Source organism: Dipodomys spectabilis, unplaced genomic scaffold (assembly GCF_019054845.1).
Source record: "Dipodomys spectabilis isolate Male_0828 unplaced genomic scaffold, ASM1905484v1 ptg000204l, whole genome shotgun sequence".
NCBI classification, from domain to species: Eukaryota; Metazoa; Chordata; class Mammalia; order Rodentia; family Heteromyidae; genus Dipodomys; species Dipodomys spectabilis.
The window spans coordinates 1064421-1087155 of record NW_024870881.1 but is presented as its reverse complement, the minus strand read 5'-3'; the positions used below and the strand labels follow the sequence as shown (position 1 = coordinate 1087155).

The 22735-nt window shown below is 41.9% G+C and overlaps 1 protein-coding gene across 1 annotated transcript in view; it reads right to left on the bottom strand.

Moving 5' to 3' along the window:
* Positions 1–2079: 2079 nt before the first annotated feature.
* The window catches only part of Slc28a3 (solute carrier family 28 member 3), a 114923-nt gene continuing 94267 nt past the window's right edge, over positions 2080–22735 (bottom strand). The window contains exons 10-19 of the mRNA XM_042696253.1: positions 21098–21178; positions 18591–18671; positions 16144–16269; positions 15284–15414; positions 13460–13628; positions 12023–12220; positions 5459–5540; positions 4548–4646; positions 4073–4193; positions 2080–2206 (exon numbers count right to left, since the gene is read on the bottom strand). Coding sequence (XP_042552187.1) covers positions 2080–2206; positions 4073–4193; positions 4548–4646; positions 5459–5540; positions 12023–12220; positions 13460–13628; positions 15284–15414; positions 16144–16269; positions 18591–18671; positions 21098–21178 — 1215 coding nt within the window. The remainder of the gene's footprint in view (positions 2207–4072; positions 4194–4547; positions 4647–5458; positions 5541–12022; positions 12221–13459; positions 13629–15283; positions 15415–16143; positions 16270–18590; positions 18672–21097; positions 21179–22735) is intronic.

Here is a 22735-nt window from a genome sequence, read left to right as displayed (position 1 = left end):
ATAGTATGCTTACTTCAGAGATAAGGAGTCATTTGTGTTTTAACCTTCCTTCATCACCAAACTCCAACCAACCAACTAGACAGCCAACAAAAAACAAATGAAACAAAATGAAAGACAACTTTTGACACCTAGTTTTTTTTCTTTGAAAAGTGATTTGTGCATGTACAGAAGAGCAAATATAAACAAAATAAATTAAGATTTGGAAGAACCGATTTCACATTGAGTCTCTTCCTTAGGAAGCATGGCTCAGATGGTAGAGTGCTAGTCAATGAGTGAGAACGTCAGGTGCGGAGTTTGAGTCCTGTTCTTGACCAAAAAAAATAGGGAAACAAAGGGAACCATTTTCTGACTCAGAGGCATTGGGGTTTTCTTCACACATTGTGGTCTCTCTGCTAAGAGCAATGACAATGAGGACTGCATTAAAGAATGAGTTCTCCACCAAGCACTCCATCAAAATTTCTGGCATTTTCTTCAGAGATATTGACATCCAGTAAGCAAGCTTGATACTGATGACTTCCAGGTCAATAGAAGAATCAATGAACTCAGTCAGGACTTATTTTTCTCCCTCAGTTGGCCCTTCCATGGCTGTGTGTGTGTGTGTGTGTGTGTGTGTGTCCCAGTCCTGGGGTTTGAACTCAGAACCTGAGTTCAAACTGAGTTCAGGGTGCTGTCCTTGAGCTGCTTTGCCTGCGGACAGCACTCTACCACTTGAGCCACAACTCCCTCTCTGGCTTTTTGGTGGGTAATTGGAGACAGTCTCAAGGACTTTCCTGCCTGGGCTGGCTTCCAACCGTGATCCTCAGATCTCAGCCTCCGGAGTAGCTAGGATTACAGGTAAGGACCACAGTGCCTTGCTCGTCCATGGCTTCTTGGATGAAAAGTCATTTTTCCAGTCTTGTCACCAGGATTATTGCACATGAATAGGTCTGCAATTATCCATTACTGGACTCCTTACTGCAGATGTGGATATTATGCACCTTTGTAGCATATCAAATTATTTTTATGAGATCTTCACTACTCCTTCATATGAAGAAGAATCCATCTGTGGTCACTGACCTCTCTCTTCTCTCTCTCTCTCTCTTTCTCTCTGTCTCTGTCTCTCTGTCTATCTCTCTCTCTGTCTGTCTCTCTCTTTCTCTCTGTCTCTCTTGCTCTCTAAGACTTGCATGCCCCCACTTGGTGGAAGATCCTTTAGCCTGGTTTCTGGAAAATGAAATCAACAAAATTGGCCATTGCAAACATGTAATATGAATGAAAGAGAAATTTACAAACTGATAAGGTTTGGGGGGTTGCTTGTTATGTAGCATAACATAGCTCAAGCTGACTAAAAGACTTCTCAAAACTTAAGGGACTTGAAACCTGATTTGGATCTATAAGCTTTTGCTGAAGGATTCAATTTATGTAGGCCTTCTGGAGGGTAGTCACTAACTGCTGATTAGCTTTCTTTCATGTAAAATTCAAGTACAGGATATCTCAGGTAAGCTAGATCATCCAAGTTTAGCACCTTAGCAGTGACCCCACCTGAAGTATGTTGAAAACAAGTTATTCTGGCTGGGCATGATGGTGTATGTCTTTAATTCCAGCCACTCTGCAGACTGAGGCAGGAAGATCTCAAGTTCAAGGTTAGTCTGGGCTACATAGTAAGACTGTTTCAAAACAAAAAACAGACAAAACAAATATAGACAAACAGAAACAGTCATTGGAATGATTTAGACTCATTCAGCACCCTAAGAGTCTATGGTTGATTTACAGCGTAATACCTGTATTCTAGCTAGATGCCTGGAAAGAAATCTAAGGTCAGAAAACACTGTGGGGCGTGGAGTTGGCACTTCAGTATAAGATTCTTCAGAGTTCTCAGTGGAGAAATGGTGGAATGTCACAAAAGGGAAGAGGCTTCAATAGCAATGGCAGTTTTGAAAGGTTCAGTCTTGTTTTTCTTCTTTCCTTATGACTCAAGTTGGTTCAACAAGGATGGTTATTAGTCCGTGTACAGTTGTTTTTTTTTTTTTTTTTCCGGTGGTTGTTGTCTCTTCCTAAGTAGAATATGCACCCAGAGTTCCCCTGGAGAAATAGTTGATTTCAAAATGTGTTGGGAATCCAACTGCAGTTAAGTGTTGATGGATTCACCAATGTGCAGCAGCCCTTCAAAGACGACAGGCTGTGGTTTCCTCCTGGGATGATCTCCCCGGGTCCCTTGGCAATAGTGCTGGTGGGAATGGAATGGAATAGTTAGTTGACTCTTGAATGGCAGACACAGTAGCTGAGTAAAAGTTGCATTAAAAACAGCCCAAGGCTTGGACTGTGGCTTAGTGGTAGAAGGTTTGCCTAACATGCATAAAGCCCTGGACTTTATTTATCAGTACCACATAAACAGAAAAAGCCTAATGTGGTGCTGTGGCTCAAGAGATAGAGTGCTAGCCTTGAGCAAAAAGAAGCTAAGGGACAGTGCTCAGGCCCTGAGTTCAAGCCTCGGGACTGGTTAAAAACAAAAAATAAACAAACAAAAAAAACAGCACAGAGGCTGGGCATCTGTGGCTCACCCTGTAATCCTAGCCACTCAGGAGGCTGAGATCTGAAGATCATGGTTCCAAGCCAGCCTCGGCAGGAATGTCTGTGAGACATTTAGCTCCAATTAACCATCAAAGAGATGGAAGTGGAGCTGTGGTTCAAGTGGTAGAATGTTAGCCTTGAACAAAAAAAAAAAACTAAGTGATAGTACCCAGGCCCTGAGGGCAAGCCCCAGTACCCCTTCTTCCTCCCTCCCCACAGCCAAGAGCAAGAAATTGACTTCTTCCTTCATATTCTGGCTATCATACTCTAGATAGAGTAGGTTAAAAACAGGGGCTCCACAGAAGTGATTCTGGTAATTCATTTGGGTGGCCTCAAGAACTCTTCTTATTTCCCCAGGAATAAACCAAGAAGGATAAGTTCAACCCCTATAAAACACTTTAACATTTAAGAAAACCACTAGGATGAAGATACTGTTTTTATGACAAGAAATTGTAGAGGGTGGAGGTGACTGGCAGGGTCATTAAGTGGTCCCACATTGTTGGGACAGCCTTGGCCCCTGGAAAGAGAGGCAGTGGAAGGTAGTAATTAAGAGTATTGCTTTTGTGGGCAGGATTTCCTATCTTGACTGTTTTGGGACTAATTTTGCTTTAGTGTACATAGCCTTTCTAGGTACCATTATATCAAAGGCGAAAACAAAGACAAGCCAAACCAAACCAAACTAAACCAAATCAAAACAAAAAGCCTAATTTACACAGTGACTGAAATTTTTTTTTTCCATTGCTGAGGCTTGAACTCTGGGCCTGGCAATGACCCTGAGCTCGTTTTGTTCAAGGTTAGCACTCTACCACTTGAACCACAGTGCCACTTCCAGCCTTTTCTGTAATTAATTGGAGATAAGAGACTCGTGGACTTTCCTTCCCAGGCTGGCTTCGAACCTCAGTCCTCAGATCTCAGCCTCCTGAGTAGCTAGGATTATAGGCGTGGAGCCACCAGCACCTGTAAACTTTAAGTGAAATAATTCATGTGCCTAATGCACTGCTAAATCAATACTTGAGCACATGAGTAGTACTGCTGAATATTTTAGTTCCTGGTTTTATTAGGGAAAAGTAAAAATGAAAGGTTGTTAGAATTGCTGTGTAAGGAAGATTGGGTGTGATGGCTTCTGCCTATGATTCAAGCTACTTGAGAGGCAAAAGTTATGGAGGATCTGGGCATTGAATTATGGAGACTCCATCTGAATCAGTAAGTTGAGTGTGGTGGTGGCTATTGTGAACACAGCTGTGTGGAAGGTGTGGTTAGGAGGATCTTGGTCCTTGGGCACAAAACAGAGATCCCATCTGGAAAATAGCAAACAAGTTTGGAAGTGTGGCTCAAGTAGAAAAGTGCCTGCCTAACAAGCCTGAGGCCCTGGTGCTTTAAACTCTAGGATGCCTAAACAAACAAAACCCACACACACATATACAAACAATTAATAGAGTTACAAAAAATAAGTAGATGGGATCTTTAGGTCAGATTTGATTATTACTAAGGGGTCACAATGAAATTTTTTTACTGTGAATACCTGTGTAATAAACTTTGGCAACAAGATACTACATCGGTCATGTTGCTAGGGAAACTGGAGTTGAAGGCACTTTCCAGAATGTGGTGACAGTTGATGTCCACAGGGGTGTCAGAGAGCATGCCTGGAGATGAACAGAATACCAGTGATGTTCATGATTAGCCAAATTTCTGAGCTTTCTTATTCTTAGCTTTGTAGCTGCTTTTGTTTTCTTTTTATCAGTTGTGGGGCTTGAACTCAGGGCCTGGGTGCTGTCCTTGAGCTCTTTTGCTCAAGGCTAGCGCTCTACCACTTGGAACCACTGCTCCACTTCCTCTTATTCTTAGCTTCTCTACCCACTTACTCTACACCTTCCCCTTTACAGCACGCTTATCAGTAGCTCCAACACTCAGCTGTGTGAGCAGCTGTGGTGTCCACGTGGGCTTGCCATCATACCTCCCTGAAAGCTACCCAGGATACCCAGGGCAGGACCCTGTACCTGCAATGCAGGCTGTCATGAAGCAGGCGATGGTTCCTGCGATCAGGGCTCTCACTGCTCCTGAAGCGATGTCACGTTTCCTGCAAGGTGCTATGGATGCTGGGAATTACGGAAAGAGTAGGTGAAATTCATGTTGAGGCTATTGATTGGAAATTAAATTTGTGGCCTTTGCAAATTGCCTTAGGGCTGGAGTCTCGTGTCAGTGGACAAGAAATAAGCCTGCCTCTTTACATCATCTTTATAATAATAATTTAAAATATAAACAAATAAATTAAATTAATAAAAGAAATAAGCCCTAAGCTTCTTCCAAAGACCTCACAGAGCAGGGAAGATATGACAGAGCAAATGCATTGTAAGAAGGGACCAGCCAGCAAGATAATCCCCAGCACGGCTCTCACCACAGCAGACATTGAGATAAATCATAGCAGTTTCCCACTGGATTTCCATTGGCCCTCAATATAAATCTATTGACATTAGCACACAAGCAAAATCCATTTGCCACCCTTGGGTTAGGAGAGTATATTCTTCCTGAGGTAATTTGGGTGTACACTGGGAAAATACATTGTAGAAGAGGGCCTTTGTTGAAGGGCTGTATTCTCCTTGACACAAATAACACTGCAGACCAAGATGGAGATCCAAAAAAGATTACATTATATCTGTTGGTAAAGAATATTCTTTTCGGGGCTGGGAAGGTGGCTCAGTGGTAGAGTGCTTGCCTTGCATGCCAGAGACCCTGGGTTCGATTCCTCAGCACCACATAAACAAAAAGAAAAAAGCCGGAAGTGGCGCTGTGGCTCAAGTGGTAGAGCGCTAGCCTTGAGCTGAAGAGCTGAGGGACAGCACCCAAGCCCAGAGTTCAGGCCCCCCGACTGGACCCCCCCCCCCAAGAAAATAATATTCTTTTCACTTACTGAGTCCACCGATCACGATTCCTAGGGAACCCATATTGGCAAAACCACACAGGGCATATGTGGCAATCGTCTCAGATCGAATCTGTAATGAAGCATAGGATACTGATGGATATGTGACCTAATCCAGCTAAAGGAATCTGACGGCCCAACTTGGCTTCATATTTTGCCTTCAGAATTAATGTTGACAAATAAAGACACAGTGGGTAGTATCAATTATCTAGCATTGCCTCGAATCTCTCTTGTCTCTCTCCCCTTGACATGAAAAGGGGATGTGTGGATTTAGAATTAGTGTTTTTGACATCTGGAAATACTATTTCACACTCATTGATTCCATCTATTATTCACTATGACCTGGACATCTGCTTATATAACATTCCAGGCACAGTACTAGTTGCTGGTGATGTAAAATTGGTCCAAAGAATACAGTTATTTGGGACAACTTATCCAGAATATGTAAAGAACTGCTGTTACTCCATAAGAAAAGCAAACTCCAGGGAGAATAGATGAAAACATTTGAATATTTTATAAAAGATATGCAAATGGCCAATCAGCACATGAAAAGAGGCTCAAGATCATTAGTCACCATGGAAACAGAAAGTTAAAACACACTGAGCTACCACTATCCACTTACTAAAATGGCTAGAATTGAAAAAGACTGAGAAGATTAAGTGTGGCAAGGCTGTAAAGAAACAGGGACTCTTACATGTTGTTGGTAGGGACATTAAATGACACAAGTTGTTTATAAAAACATAATGGCAGATTAGCCCATACTGCCTTTCTAGGAGAAATAAAAACACATGCCCACAAAAAGACTGTTCATACATATTTATAGCAGCTTTTACTTATAATAGCCTCATGCTTAAAACAACTCAAATGACCTTCAATAGGAAAACAAACTGTATATATGCATAAAATAGAATACTGCTCTGGAAGTAAAAGGAAAGCAATATTTACAACAAGTGAGTCTAAGTAACTCATACTTGTAATCCTATTCAGTGGGCTGAGATCTGATTATAATGGTTTGAAATAAGCCTGGGAAGACAAATCTGAGAGAGTCTTATCTCCAATTAATGAGCCAAAGCCAGAAATGGAGACAAGGTTCAAGTGGTAGAATGCCAGCTTTGGGTGGAAAAAGCTAAGCAAGAGGCTAGGCCCTGAGTTCAAGCCCCAGCATTATCATCATGATCATGATCATCATCCTCCACCTCATTACACACACACACACACACACACACACACGCGCACACACACACACACACACACACACACACACACACACACACGAGTCCACACTTTGAAAGTGAGCAAAATAACTGTATTTTGGATCTTAAATGTCTTCCAGTAACTCCCATGTCAAAGGCTTTGACCCCAATGTAGTAGTGCAGAGAAGGTGATTGAATTCTGAGGCTTGTGGTCTCATTATCAATCTACTTATGGATCTATAGTTTATTGGATTACAAGATAGGGCTTAGTGAGAGTAGACCTTCTCTTTCACTTCCTGGCTGCCTTGAAGTAAGCCGCTTTCCTCCACCATGTGCTTCTACCATGATGCTCCACCTCATTACTAGTCCAAAAGCGACCAGACTAAGCAATCACCTTTTTAAAGTATCTGAGTTCTTTTTAAATCCAGACTAAGCAATCACCTTTTTAAAGTATCTGAGTTCTTTTTAAATCTTTTTGGTCAGTTGTGGGGCTTGAACTCAGGGCATAAGTGCTGTACTTGGGCTCTTTTTGATCAAGGCTAGCTCTCTACCACTTTGAACTACAGCTCCTCTTTTGGTTTTCTGGTGGTTAATTGAAGAGTCTCAATGAGAACTTTTCTGCCCAGAGAAGCAGATACTAGCTTTGAATCGTGATCCTCAGATCTCAGCCTCCTAAGTAGCTAAGATTACAGTCATGAACTACTGGCACCTGGCTTGATTTTTAAAGTATCTGATTTCTTCAAATAAATGGTTTACTTCATTATTTTGTCATAGAGAAAAAACACCATCAGTAATGTACAGTATAAAAAAAAATCAGTTACCTGAGACTGGATCTTCAAAAAGCTGTTGACTATGTAGTGCCATAAGGGAAACTGAGAATTATATGAATCAAAAGAAAATCCACAGATATCACAGGTGATTTTTTAGAATGTGGTCCTGGTGTGTATGTGCCTCTGTTTCTCAGCTCTGATCACACAAGGGAATGGCCAGATGCCTACTTGGAAGTGAGAGAATGTCCCTTTTAATAGGGGGCAGATGGAAGATGGTTGTAAGAGCATGCATCTGGCCCTCTGGCTCAACCCAACAGTCAAGGGTACTGCTTAGGACCAATCTCAGGTCCTAAGGATCTCAGGTTCTGCACAGGACCATACTCTTTCAGATCAAAGGACTGACTATAGAATGCTCTGAAGATTCAGCAAGCTATATTGTGCATCAGAGGCAGACCTAATCTAGCAAAGGTATGCACACAACTGGAACAATAATTTTCCAATATCCTGAAAAATCCTGATGTGGTTAAAAATACAAACCAAACAAATGCTGCTTTCACAGTTAGTGATTTTTTTCCCCTCCCTTTGTGCTATCTGGAGTTTTGAAAGCCTACATTTAAAAATTGAGTGTTTGTGGCAGGGTTTTTGTTGATGACAAGGCCCCTCTTCTCCCTTGTGGTTTCTGAGAACTCTCATGTTGAATTCAAACTATGTGCAGATATCAGGCAGGAAAAAAAAATATTGAGTGTTTGTGCAGTCCACAGTTCCTGGAAAAGTTCATCTTCATCTTCTACCCTTTCTAGTGCTTGTCATTTAGTTCAATTGGCTTCAAAGCCAGCCATGCTTATTAAGAGACTGGGGAGAGAGATGACACAAAGGGCTTTCATTTCCTCTTTCTATATGGGGATGGGGCTGCACAGATGTGGCCACATGTGGTTTTATAAGGAGAGGAAAAGGAGGTGACTCCACTTAGCTTTTGTCCACACACATGAAGCACTATGTAATGGAGAGAGCTGCACTGCATTAGGAAAATAATATACCCTACAGCTCTCATTGTGGGCAATCAGTGATGCTATAGGAGCATGAATGGTCACTGTGGTCCCACTTCTAATAGCAAAAAATTGCTAGCTGTGTTTATTAGCAAGAGATGAGTTAGATGGATTTGCGGTGTGCTATGCAGTAGAATGATATGTCACAGACAAGGATATGGAAACATTATTGAGTGAGCTGTGTGTTCCAGGAGGAAGAGCTGGGGGCAGAGAAAAGGGGAGGATGACTTACTTTCCTGTCTATACCTTTTGGTATGATCTTGAATTCAATACCACAATACAATATTACATGTAAATTAAAAATGACAGGGAAAGAGGGTGAGCAAGTGCAGTCATTACATTCCATGCATGTTATGTTAAAAATTGAACCATGTGGCTTTAGGGTAGGGATGGGAGGGGGAAACTGAGGAAGAATGATTAAAGTGGTGACATTGATTAAGATGCATTATACTCATAAACTGACTTATGGAATTGTAATCTATCTATTTGTACAACCATATAACAAAAACAGTAGTAATAATCGATGCATTGCATTCATAAACTGACTTACAGAATTGAAACTTTGTATGACTACATCATCATCATCATCATCATCATCATCATCATCATCAAATGGAGCTGGATGCCGGTGACTCATGCCTGTAATCCTAGCTACTCAGGAGACTGAGAGCTGAGGATCATGGTTCATAGCCAGCTGGGGCAAGAAAGGCTGTGAGACTCTTATCTCCAATAAACACCAGAAAACCTGAAGTTTCCCTGTGGCTCAAGTCGTAGAGCACTCACCTTAAGCTGAGGAGCTGAGGGACAGCACCCCAGCCAGGAGTTTAAGCCCCTGACTGACAAAAATAAAATAAAATAAAATAAATAAAATGAACACTCTTAATATTATCATTTGTGTGTATGTGTGCTGTTAGTGGGGCTTGAACTCAGGGCCTTTTTCACTCAAGGCTTATGCTCTGCCACTTGAGCTGCAGCTCCACTTCTAGCTTCTTGGTGACTAAGTCTCATGAACTTTCTTCCCAGACTGGCTTCAAATTGTGATCTCAGCCTCTTGAGTAGCTAGGATCACAGAAAGAGCCAGTGGTCTTTGTTGCTTTGTATGTCCCTCCTCCACAGTATAACCCCTGCTTTCACTGTATTTGATGTCAGTATAATTTGTGGAGGGGAAGGGGAAAAACAAATCGTTTAAATAGGGATACAGATGGACCCATTGCAACAATGAGATGTACAAGTCATTATGCTGAAAACGAACTTTACAACTTTGGTAGGGGGGGGAGGATTGGGTGGGGGGTGGGGGGGGGAGGATGGGAAGGGCTGGGAAGGGGAAACAAAGGAGGAGGCTACAATGCTTGATAAGAAACGTACTCATTATCTTGCCCATGTAATTGTAACCCCTCTGTATAGTATTTTCACAACAAATAAAAAAAAAAGAAAGAGCCAGTGGTGGCATACACAGGGACTCAATGAAGCAAAAAGGATGAAGCAGGAAGATCGTAAGTTCGAAACCAGTATGGACTGAACTAACAAGGGCAAACTCTTGAGTTCAAACCTCAGTTGGTAGAGGAGGGTAGAGAGAGAGAGACAAAGAGAGAGACAGAGGCAGAGAGACACACAGAGAGAGGAGTAATAAATTCTCAGTATGTGGGTACTATGTATACATTCTGGCCCAGGTCAGCAATGGACCACAATTGCGGTGGATTTCATGGAGTTTTACCTCAAGGACCCACACGTGTGTTTTAGTCTTGTGGAAGATGTTCTAGGGCAATGTTGGGATACATTCCAACATTCATTGGTAATCAGAAATGGCTGGGACTGCTCCCATTTAGTTGAGTGGAGATCAGAAATTTGGAGTCCTGAAATGCTGTTCCATTGTGGCTCCACAACAGCATTGGGTTTGTGCTTCCAAGGATGCCTGTTTCCATCACTGGGCTCACCCCCCAAACTGAGTCACATCCTCAATTCCGCCTTCACCTTTCCCAAGGCTGGTCTTTTCACAGAACCACTTGGCACAGTCAGAACTGGCAACTTGCTTTACTCATTAACAAAACTATTTTCTTCTGGCAACTGGTAGTTGGGGATAGAACACATTTCACTTCATTTGGCCTATTGTTTATTTTTGGCAGGGAAAGAAACTGATTTAAGTGGCATCCAAATAATGAGGATAATTGGCTAGGTTCCACCATAAGCTTAGCTGAAGAATAAACATGTGACAAAGGAGACCTGTTGAGACTTTATTCCTTGGAGATGGGCTGGTCAAAATGCCTCCAACCACAAAATAAAAGCAAGTATTGTCCTGCTGTAGGCTGTTACACTTGTGAAATGTGCAAGAGAGTACTGTATTTGCATACTTAATCTTTTGGACATTGGGATGGTGGTGCTGCTTGGGTCGTGAGGTCACAAAGCCTGGGAAGCATGCTTTTCCTCTCCTCTCTTTGCAAAACCCAGTACAAGCCCAGGACATTAGCATCCAATGGAGGCTTTCAGTGAGTAATGGTGGTGGTGAGGAAAGTTTGCTCTTTTCCTTGGAGATTCCAGGTGGAATCATTCTGTTCTTCAAGGGAAAGAAGTTTCCAATTTCCTCATCCACCAGACTCAGGAAGATGCAGTGTATCTCTTTCCAGGCAATTGAACTGAGCCTTACTTTTCCTCTCAGCCTCTTGGACAAGAAGCAATGATGTCTTGCTTGCTATCTTTTGAGGATGGCCAGGACAACATAAATTTAGGCAGTTTCTCAGAGCTCATTAAAATCCCTTGACCTGGAAGGTCCAGGTCCACTTTCAGTTGACTATCTCAGGTATTTTGTCATTGTCATAGAAAGCTGACTAACAGAGAGCTGTATGGTATGTCCAGTGCTATGGTGTCAGTACCTACCATATTGTGCATAGAAGGGATTTGATAGATATTTGCTGATTGACTCTAGTCTTAGCTCATATTGGTGTCTGTAGTTCTTTATTTTTTGTTGGTAATGGAGCTTGAACTCTGGGCCTGATTACAGATGTGAGCCACTGATGCCCAGTTGTAGTTCTTAAAACTAAATTATATCGTACTGGGCTATGGTGGCTTGCACCTATAATCCTAGCTACTCAGGAGGCTGAGATCTGAGGATCATGATTCAAAGCCAGACCAGGCTGAAAAGTCCAAGAGATTTTTATCTCTAATTAATCAGAAAAAGCCAGAAGTAGAGGTGTGGCTCAAGTGGTAGAGTGCTAGCCTTGAGTAAAAAAATCTAAGCAAGAGCATGAGGCCCTGAGTCTAAATCCCAATATCAGTGTATACACACAAAAGAGTAAATAATCACAGTAGTATGGTCTCTCTCCTCTCAGTGCATATATCTATCAACCCCCCCATTATCATTAAATCAATGTAACAGAAAATTATAAGGCCCTATGTACGTTATAAGCTCCACAAGAGTGGGGATTTGCTGATGGTTTGGTTCTGATATATCTGATATACCTCAGTGCCTGGCTCCTAGGGGCTGCAGTAGCCACTTGAGGAGGGTACTTCTGTGATGAGGAAGCACACTGGAAAATCAGACTGTGTACTCACCGACATATATTGCTGCACACCATCGACAAACTTGGGTCCGGCTGCTTTCCTCAAATTGATCAATTTGGAGAGGTGCTCATAAGCCACAAATTCATTGAAGAATGTCTTATAGCCAAGGAGCTTGGCAAGCATAAAGCTGTCTTGCCAGTCAACTCCCATCACGAAGGAAAAGGGCATGAAGAGGTAGGAACAGATGAGCTGTGAAAACCATAGGTGGGTGCTCTGTTAGAAGAATGATTTGCTTCTAGTTCTCCTCCCTCTTCCTCAGGGACAAGATAGTTCTTGTCGCCTCTAGCTTCTTTCAGGGACAGAAATGCCCTCCTACACAGCTGTTCATCAGATGTGGAGGGGTGGTGAGGCCCTGGAGGTGGACGAATGACTTTCTCATGAGATTGAATATATTTGTTCCTCTGGAATATATTAGTACTCAAGAGGACAGGTGGTTATAAAGTGAGCCAAATCCTTTGTCCCCCAATAGCCCCTCCTTACTTGTGCCCATTTGCCTTTTCTGCCTTTGTCCCATGCATGAAATAGTACATGGCTCTCACCAGAAGTCAGGTAGATGCAGTCACCTGAGCTTCCTTTCTCCTTTCCTTCCTTCTCTCCTTTCTTTCCTTCTTTTTTCCCTTCCTTCCTTCCTTCCTTCTTTCCTTCTTTCCTCTCCCTCCCGCCCCCACCCCCACCTCTCTAATTACCCAGTCAGGTATTCTGTTATAGCAACCTAAAACTTGGTCAGTAGTTAAGACTGGAACTGGATCCCTTGGAATCTGGATTCTTGGGGAAGAGGTCAGAAAAAAAAAAAAAAAAAAAAGAATGACTGGGGGAAGGAAAAGCTGAGAGAAACTTCTACAATGTGTGAGAGTAAGTACACCATAGGTAGTTAGGGAAGTCTGTCCACAAGCTTATTTATGTATTTTTTCTGTGCGCCAGTTCTGCGGCGTGAACTCAGGACCTGGATGCTGTCCCTAAGCTTTTCTGCTCAAGGCTAGCACTCTACCACGTGAGCCACAGCTCCACTTCCGATTTGGTGCTTAATTGGAGGTAAGAGTCTGATAGGCGTTCCTGCATGGAGTGGCTTTGAATTGAGATCTTCGGGTCTCAGGCTTCAGAATAGCTAGGATTATAGGCATGAGCCACTAGTGCCTGGCTCACATACATATTTTTAAGCAAAGAAATGCAGGAACTAGGGGCTGGGAAGGTGGCTCAGTGGTAGAGTGCTTTCCTTGCATGCATGAGACCCTAGGTTCCATTCCTCAGCACCACATAAGCAGAAAACCCAGAAGTAGTGCTATGGCTCAAGTGGTAGCCTTGAGCTGAAGAGCTGAGGGACAGTGCCCAGGCCCAGAGTTCAGGCCACAACCAACACCCCCTCTACTTCCCCAATAAAAAGGAAGGGCAGGAACAAAACAGAGGGTAGAAGCATGGTAGAAATTATACCTCAAAACTCAGCTGTGGGTAGTCAAACATGTTTCCAAACCAGGACAGGGCTGAATTCATGAAAGACAAGAGGGCCAGGAAGGCAATCAGATTGACAGCGATGTTTGCCACCAGAGGGATGGATGAGGACGCTCCCTGCGTTGCAGCTTCTAGGAGGTTCCTGGAGTCACTTTACCAAAAAATAGCAATTCCAGAATTACTAAAATGTTGTTGGTAGGTGGAGGCCACAGGGGTAGAAATGGGAGAACATGAGGTCATTGGGGGAGAGGCCAATCTCAGGCTTGTACCTTGGTCCAAGTGCTCATCTGATTTGTGAAAATCATGACAGGATTAGAATTGTTGAATTTATGTAATGGGAAGATGGGAATCAAACTATTCTATTTCTTTCTTTTATTAGGGGGAGGGTGGTACTGGAAATTGAACCTAGGGCCTCACACCTACTAAGCACCTCATTCAACCACAATGTATACCCCTATCCCAAGAGTATTTTTTAAAAAAAAATTGGGGCATTGATAATCAACTTGGGTAAATGATTTAAAAAGAGCATAGGTTTAAAATTTTATCCATTAAAAGTAGATTTCAAAGAGTGACATTATTTATAAACTGATTTGTTGAATGACAACCCCTTTGTACAACTACTTAAAGATAATAACAATAAATAAGTTTTATTTAAAAGGTAGCTTTCAGGGAATATAAAATATGGCATAAAATTTCTGAACAATGTATGAAAAGCTTGTACTATCAATACCTCCTTTAAGAAATGTAATGTCACCTTGGGGCTGGTGGCCCACTCCTAAAATTGTAGGTATTCAGGAGGTTGAGATCCAGAGGATCATGGTTTGAAGCCAACTGGGGCAGAAAGTGTCTATGCGATTCCATCTCTAAAATAACAAGCAAAAAGCTGAGTTGAGTTGAGGTGTGGCATAAGTGTAGAGTGCCAGCTGAGCAAGTAAGTCTAGCAAGTGCCAGGCCTTCAGTTTAAACACCAGTATCAGAAAAAGAAAAGCAGAAAAAGAAATGGAATGCCACATCATTTTTGAATCCCTGTGTGCTTCACTTTTCACTTTAACCTCAGAGGTGCCTATCTCCCCTAAATTCTGCTTATCATTCCCCTTCTTTATAGTTCTCCTACTTGGTGGTATCCTTAAGTAATACACTATATAAATCAGAATGGTCCCTAACTTTATAAGTGGATATACAGGTTTAAGATCTCTTATCTGCTTTCAGATGTCAGATTTTAGAGTACATGTATTAGAAGATATCTTAGAAGTGAAATAAGCTTATGTTTCATATATACTGTCTTTTTGTTTTGGAGCATTTTGGACTTCCTGAGTTCGGGATGCTCAACCTTTACTTGTATCCATGACAACTTGCTATTTCTGGTCATGACTAATGATTCTATTTCTGTAAGAAAATAAGGGGTGCCTCTCAGACACATGTTAGCGGGTGAATTGTTATTTAATGAAATACTTCCTTTTTTCATTCACAGGGCAAAAGAAAACAAGCAGCTTCCTTATGCTGTGAGGCACTTCCACAAATGGTCATTCTAGGACTTTCTATCGGTCTTAATGAAACTAAGTGTAGATGAACTATGCTGTATTTACAATGAAGTATTTATCATAAGCACTTAAAGAAATGTATGGATACTCACGAATTTAGACAGGGTTTCCCTCCAGCTTTGAAACAAGATGGTTTTGGTAATGTCTAAGTAGTTTCTGGGAAATTAAATTTACTCAAATACCTTGATTCACTGTGGTTTCCGGTTATGGAACTTTTGCTGTCCTTGGACTTTGTGATGTGGCTTAATTCGTCTGTCCCACTTACCCATTTTCCATTTTCATGGCATTCTTGAGGGTTATTTTGGGTTTCTCAGTCTCAGGCCAAAAGAGTTTGGCAACAGCCAGGGACGCAGGTGCTGACATGACTGAGGCTGTCAACAAGTGGGTAGATGACACCTGTAGTTGCAGAAGAAAAACAAGGAGCACGCTTGGCTTTTTCCCTGACTTAGGGAATGGTCCAAAAGCCTCACAGAGAAGGAAGAGATAGGGCAGGACAGACAGAGGATATGGGAGGAATATCTGTCAATTGAAAAATCTTAGGCAAAAACACCAAGCCATTGTGTATTGTAAGATCTTTCAAAGAAGAGTTTTCAGCCTCTCTTATTATCTTTTTATTTGTTTTCTTTTGTGTGTGTGTGTGTGCCAGTATTGGGGCTTACACTCAGGGATATATCCTTTCTTGGCTTTTGCACTCAAAGCTGGTGCTCTACTACTTGATCCACACCTCTACTTCCAGTATTTTGCTGGCCAATTAGAGATAAAAGTCTCTCGGATTGGTTTGCCTGGGCTGGCTTTGGACCTTGATCCTCAGATCTCAGCCACCCAGAATCTAGAATTAGAGGCATGAGCTACCAGTGCCTGGCAAGGTAATTTCATCCTATGATGTGATTGAATATAATTCACACTTTGGTGGCAAGAACATGAAAGTGAAGCCCAAACTCTTTGGGCTCACTACATTCAAATGTCAAAGCAACTGGAAGCAACCTTTGTGAACCATATTGCAAAAGGGGTGTCTTGTGACTTCTACCAGCAATGGGAAATAAAAAACAAAGAAAAGAAAGAATAATAGTTAAAAAAAAAAAAAGAGGATGAATTTTGCATAAGGTAATTCTAGGACAGACTTACCCCAAAAGAGATATATGCACCCAAGACACTTCCAGCAATTGTGGCGAAGCCAGCTGTCATGATGGCATGGAGTTCTGACTTGGTCACGTGTGGTAGATATGGTCGGACCAATAGTGGAGACTCTGTCTGGGGACCAAGAAGGTGATTAATGTGACTAGATTAATGCTATCTTTATTTATTAATTTTTGTGCTGGTCCTGGGACTTTAATTTAGGGCCTTGGGCGCTGTCCCTCAGCTTTTTTGCTCAAGGCTAGTGCTCCACCACTTAACCACAGCTCCACTTCTGGCTTTATGGTGGTTAATTGGAGGTAAGAGTCTCACAGACCTTCCTACCCAAGCCAGCTTTGAACCGTGATCCTCAAATCTTAGCTTCCTAACTTAGCTAGGATTACAGGTGTGAATACTAGTGCCTGGCAGGATTAAATCTCAGGGGGTTATCCTAGTCTACTCAGTATTTCATTTTCTAAACAATATTTGAGAAGCAATCTCAGAATAGCCCAGAACAGGTATGAGTCACTGGCACTTGTCTTACTATTACTTATTTGTGTGCTGATGCTGGGCTAGGACTCAGAGTCTCATAATCTTGCATGTTTTGCTTTCTAATTCTTTTGTTCCAAGTTGGCACTCTACCACTGGAGCTACACTTTCACTTCCAACAATGGGGTCATTTTAAACTTAGGTCAATACGACTATATAGTCATGGGTAAATCTTCCAATTTGTGAAGCTAGTTATGAAGTGCCTCTATCATCTCTAGAATTGGGCTGTAGGAGGATGTGGTGCATGTTTCTAAGAGCTGTTCAAGATATAGCTGCTGGTGGCTCATGCCTGTAATAATAGCTATTCAGGAGGCTGAGATCTAAAGATCACAGTTTGAAGCAAGCTGGAGCAGCGAAGTCCCTGAGACTCTTACTCCAATTAACCACCCCAAAACTGGAAGTGGAGCTGTGGCTCAGAGTGCTAGAGTGTCAGTGAAAAAAAAAAGTTGACCAAGTAACTGTCCAGTGTCCTGGCCTCAGGGTCTTTCCACCTTCCAGCTTCATCTTTACAATCTGTTTCCTGAGGCCTTGGGGAAATAGAGACCAGTGTGCATGCACATAGACACAAAATGTACCAGCAATAACAAAGAACAGGAGTCACGGGTTCATTTATAATTGGCAGGCAGAGACCTCAGAGACCTCTCCCGCTCTGGTATGTGGGAAGGAACCAGATAATTGTAAGAACATGAATCTTATCAGTCCTCAGTGTAGGGTTCTCCATCAGTTAAGAGCAGCACTTTTAGCATATTAAGTATCAAATGGAGCACCACAGGAGCCTGGGTACAATTTTATAATTTTATCTTCATTATTTCGATTGTTCTGTAAGATTGAATGGCCGTGCCTCAATTTATAGACTCAACTGGAGCCCGCTATGCGAGCCTGCTTACCTATAGGTACCACCAATCAACTCAAGAGGGCGGCCTAATTAGTCCTGAGAGATTTTATGATTATAATTGTTACAATTTCATCTCCTACGGAAGGAAGTATGCTCTCCTTCTCCTTCCCACTCAGGACAGCTCTGGGGCCAGTGAGCCAGGCTTCCCAGGAAGGTCACCCAGCCTGCCTCAAACAGTGGTAAACCTGGGATATGGTGGCACGGGTGTTTCTGGGTGACCCTTGTTTTGCTTCAAGTCCAGTTCCTTTGGACAGTGGTACTGGCCACTCTCCCATGGCATCATTGGTGTGAGATCCCTTTCCCTCTGGAGCTGCATGTCCTGAGTGATGAGTAGCTCGATACCTTTTCCCAGGTATCCACCTTTTTTTTTTTTTTTTTAAAGAACTGTTGCTATTTTGAGGGACTGCTCTAGTCCTCATATTTCTTTGTTTAGAGGTCCAAGAGTAGTGATCCGTGTGGTGGGTCATGAAAGTGGAAAAAGTGTAGCTTAAAAGTTTATTTTTTGATGAGAAGAAAAACCTGAAGGTGTTTTTCTTTCAGGTCAGCATAGGCAGATGGCCAATTCAGACAGCAGCCTATGGCTGCTGCCGGGAAGTTTTTTTTTGTTTTTTTTTTTAATGGGTTTTCACATGGCCACAGGCATTACAGTAAAGAAGGGGAGGCTGCAGCTTTGAGATAAGAAAGGCCACCATAGTAGAAGAGTTACTAGCTGCCAAGAAGCTGACCAGAGACCCCAGTAATTCAATCAACTCTGAAAAGTTATGGTGAGAATTTGTACCTGGAAAGCCCTGTGCTTTAGTGAAATATCTCAACTTCTCCCTAGAAACCTTTCCTCTCCTCTCCCCTCCTCTTCTCTTCTCCCTTCTCCCTTTTCCCTCTCCCTGATCCGCTGCCCCACACCTCCCCCCTCCTCCCCCTCCTCTCCTGCATTTTGGAAGGAGACTTTCCTATTTTGCCAGGTATTTTGTTCTTGTTTGTTTTTTTTTTTTTTTTTTTTTTTGATCTTACAACTTACTTGTCCAACAAATATATTACCAGCAGCAACTACAGATTCAATAGGAGATGAGCCCAGAGTAACTAGCATTACCCATCCGACCTAAGAAGAAAGAAATGGGTAATATCAGTGAAGAATTATTTGCATGTTTGTACACAAGAAAATATCAAAGTAGGGATAAAAATCTTAAAATACAGCAACATATTGAGGTCTGTAATACAGGTTACTGATAATGCTAAAGGTATGTATAACTCATTTAGCCTATAGTGCAGGTCAATCAAATCCTATATGAGTGGTAAGTTTGAATATGTGTGTGTGTGTGCCATTCCTAGGGCTTGAATTCAGGGCCTGGACGCTGACCCTGAGCTTTTTTGCTTAATGTTGGTGCTCTACTATTTGATCCACAGCTCCCCTTACAGAGTTTTTAGTAGTTAATCAGAGTTAAAAGTCTCATGGATTTTCCTGCCCAAGCTGGCTTTGAATTGCAGTCCTCTGATCTCTGCCTCTGAGTAGCTAGAAGTGTGAGGCACCAGCACCTGGTCTATTGTATATATTTCTGAACAATATGTTTTTTGCCAGTCCTGGGGCTTGAATTCATATCCTGGACACTGTCCCTGAGCTGCTTTTGCTCAAGCACTTTACACTTGAGCCACAGTATCACTTCTGGATTTTTCCTTTCATATGATACTGAGGAATCGAACCCAGGGTTTCATGCATGCTAAGCAAGCACTTTACCACTAAGCCACATTCTCAGCCCCTGAACAATATTTTACAGCTAATACATTTTTACAGATATATGGAAATTATAAAGATTGCTACCCTCATGGGAGGCCTCTGTGCATTCTAGGAGCTGTTGTACCTTTACCTCAGTGATGTATTGAACTTTACTCCTTTGAAGTAGGTTCTATAATTATTCACATTTTACAGATGAGGAAAACCAAGTAGAGAAAGACGGTTATGTTCTCAAAGGTCACCCAGCTAGTGGCTACTAGGATGTAGTTCAAATTTATTATTTTTCTATTTAATTCTGATAAATAAGGTTTATTGGTCCCAATTTTTGTACTGGCCATTTGCAATAGTCTGGATCTGGAATGTCCTCCAAAAGGCTCCTGTATTAAAGGCGTGGCCCCAGCCCATAATGTTATTGGGAGCTGGTGAAGACTTTAGGGGGTGGAGCCTAGTGGGAGGAAGTTAGGTTATTGGGAACATTCTTGCAGGGAATTGTGGTACTTTAGTGCTCCTCTTCCCTTCACATCCTTCAGGTGAATACTCTGTTCCACCATGTCCTCCCTGCATGGTGTGTCACCACAGGCCCACAAACCATGAAGGAATAGACCATGGTCTGAAACCCCTAAGCTATGAGTCTAAAGCAAACTTTTCTTCTTGATAAGTTGATTATCTCAAATATTTGTTACAGTAATAGATGATTGACAAACATGCCTTTCAACCAGAAACAGTAACACCACAGTGCCACCTCAGGTTGTAGATTCCTGTTGTATTTATTCTGTGATCTTTTTGCTTAGATATATGACTAGCAGTTTTAAACCAATGATCAGAGAATTATGAGGTCTGGACCTCTTGATGTAATTCTGAGTTCTGTTGGTTCTAGTCAGTACATGTGTCTGTCTGTCAATCTGCTTCTCTGTTTTTCTTTTTGTTTATACATTTTGATTTACATGGACTAAAGGAGGGCTGTGGTTGTTCCCCAAAGCCTGAATGCACTGCTTTGTTCTCATATGCATCTATACTAGCTTAAAATCTTCCTAGTTTTCTGATCTAATGTGAGTGTAGGACTCAGTTGCTGGGAGCAAGACAGCAAGGATGAGATTATAAGATTAACCTTTCTCTCTCATATACATTCTTGCTCTTTTTTTCCTCTGCACTTGAGATTAAAGTCAAGGACTAACATTGCTAGGTAAGCACTCTACCACTAGAACGACATCCTCCCTTCTTTTTTATTGTTGCTTCGTTTTTGAGATAGGATTTCATTAACTTTGCTCAGGCTGGCTTTGAACTCACAATCTTCCTGCTTCCACCTCCTGAGAAGCTGGGATTATAGAGGTGTGTCACAATGCCTGGCTAACTCTTCCCTTTTAAAATAGTTGTATGCTTACCAAACTCCCACCAGGGTAAAAACCAGCTTCTTGTTTTGATTTCTCTAGTAATTCCAAGATCAGGAATATGTCCTGAAGACTAGTGTGGATAACCATGAAGATGACTGACACTGCTTTCCCCGTGCAGACATCTGACCTCAATTCCTTGGCTAATGTTGTAAATGCTATGGTTTCATGGAGATATCTAGTGGGATTCAGCAAATCAAAGCTTTGTTAGAAGTCCCTGAGTCCAAGTTCACTTTATGGACACATGGTGGAAAGTTTTGAGTTTGACTCTAATAACTTGAGGGACTGTAGTGAATCTTGGTAGGAAGAGAAAGGCAATTTCGAGATGCCTGGATAAGAGGCATTTGAGACTAGGTTTTTCAATAATTGGCTCCACCTGTTTCACTCACTACATCCCAATCCCATTACCTTTCTGACGATCCACTGCATGAATCCCAGGTAATACAGCATGGACATCACTGTGCTGAAGAAAACCACAATGGGCAGGATCTGCGTAGAAGTGATCGTTTGTCAGTGTTGAGCCCAGTGGTATCACATTCCTATTAGGCCCTCTCTCTGCCTCCCTTTCTCCACCAGAGACATCTATCATGACAATACTGGAGACATCACTTTTGTCAGTCATTCTCCTTTTCCATAATCTCGTATTCTAATTGGGCTTGAAGATTCCAATTGTTTGAGTTTGCTCCCTCTCCCCAAAAGTTTATCTTTAAAAACTTAATCCCCAAATTCATGTTGATTGTGTTTGGGGATAGGGGTCTTGGGGCAGTATTTAGGATTAGATGAAGTCATTAATTAAGTCATTAATGGCCTTATTTTAATTAATGTACTATATTGGAGGTTGAATTCAGAGTCTCTAACTTACTTGGCTTGTGTGCTCAGCTAGTCCTCTACCATGTGAATCATATTCCCAGACTTATTTTTTTAGCTGGTTTTTAATTTAATTTAATTTTTGTACTGGTACTAGGCTTGAACTCAGGGCCTGGGAGCAGGTACTGAACTCTTTTTCTTAAGACTAGGGATCTGCTACTTGAGCCACAGCTCCATTTCTGACATTTTGGTGGTAATTGGAGTTGTCTCGTGGACTTCCTGCGTGAGCTGGCTTGAACCCTGATCCTCAGATATCAGTGTCCTGAGTAACTAGGATTACAAGTGTGAGGCACTGGTGCTCAGTCTTGCTGGTTATTTTATAGATGGAATCTCACAGGGGACTTTTCTGCTTGGGACAGCTCAGCAGTGTGATATTCTGGATTTCAGCCTCCTGAATAGCTAGGATTACAGCTCTTGATACTCGGCTTTATTCTATTTAGAAAGATTAAATAGAATAAATAAGGAGTTATTCTATGCTAGGCAAACACTTTACCATTGAGCTATCCCCAGCCCCAGTAGTAGCTTTATGAGGAGTCAAGACTTGAGCTAGCACACTTAGTCTTTCTTCACCTTGTGATGTTCTCCTCCATGTCAATATGCAGCAAGAGGCTCTCACTGTGGTACAAAGACTATGATACAAGATTTCTTAGTTTCTGAACAATGAGCTAAATAAAACCCTATTCTTTATAAATTATCCAGTGTCAGATATTTTGTTATAGTAACAGAAGAGAACAGACTAAGACAAGTGTATATCCTAAGAAACGTAATTCCTTCTTCTATAATGAGTTTCTCTTATTCAGAGAAAGACTGTGTTTTGGGGGAGAATATACAATAACTACACTAAGAATCGCTTTTTCACTCAAGGATAGTGCTTTATCACTCGAGCCATAGCTCTACTTGTGGCTTTTTGGTGGTTAACTGGAGATAAGAGCCTCAGATTTGTCTGCCCAGCCTGGCTTTGAACTTGGATCCTCACATCTCAATCTCTTAAGTAGCTAGGATTATAGGCATGAGTCTATAATCCAAGTTGAGTTATGGATTTTTGAATCACTAAAAAAGGTTTATCTTTTGGAGAGTAGCTAATTCTGCCTTAACATGTATAGTACTTTCCCAAATCCTATTTTCCTGATGCTGTTTGGGAGCCTTCAGTACAGCCTGTGTGTCTGCAGGGAACAATTT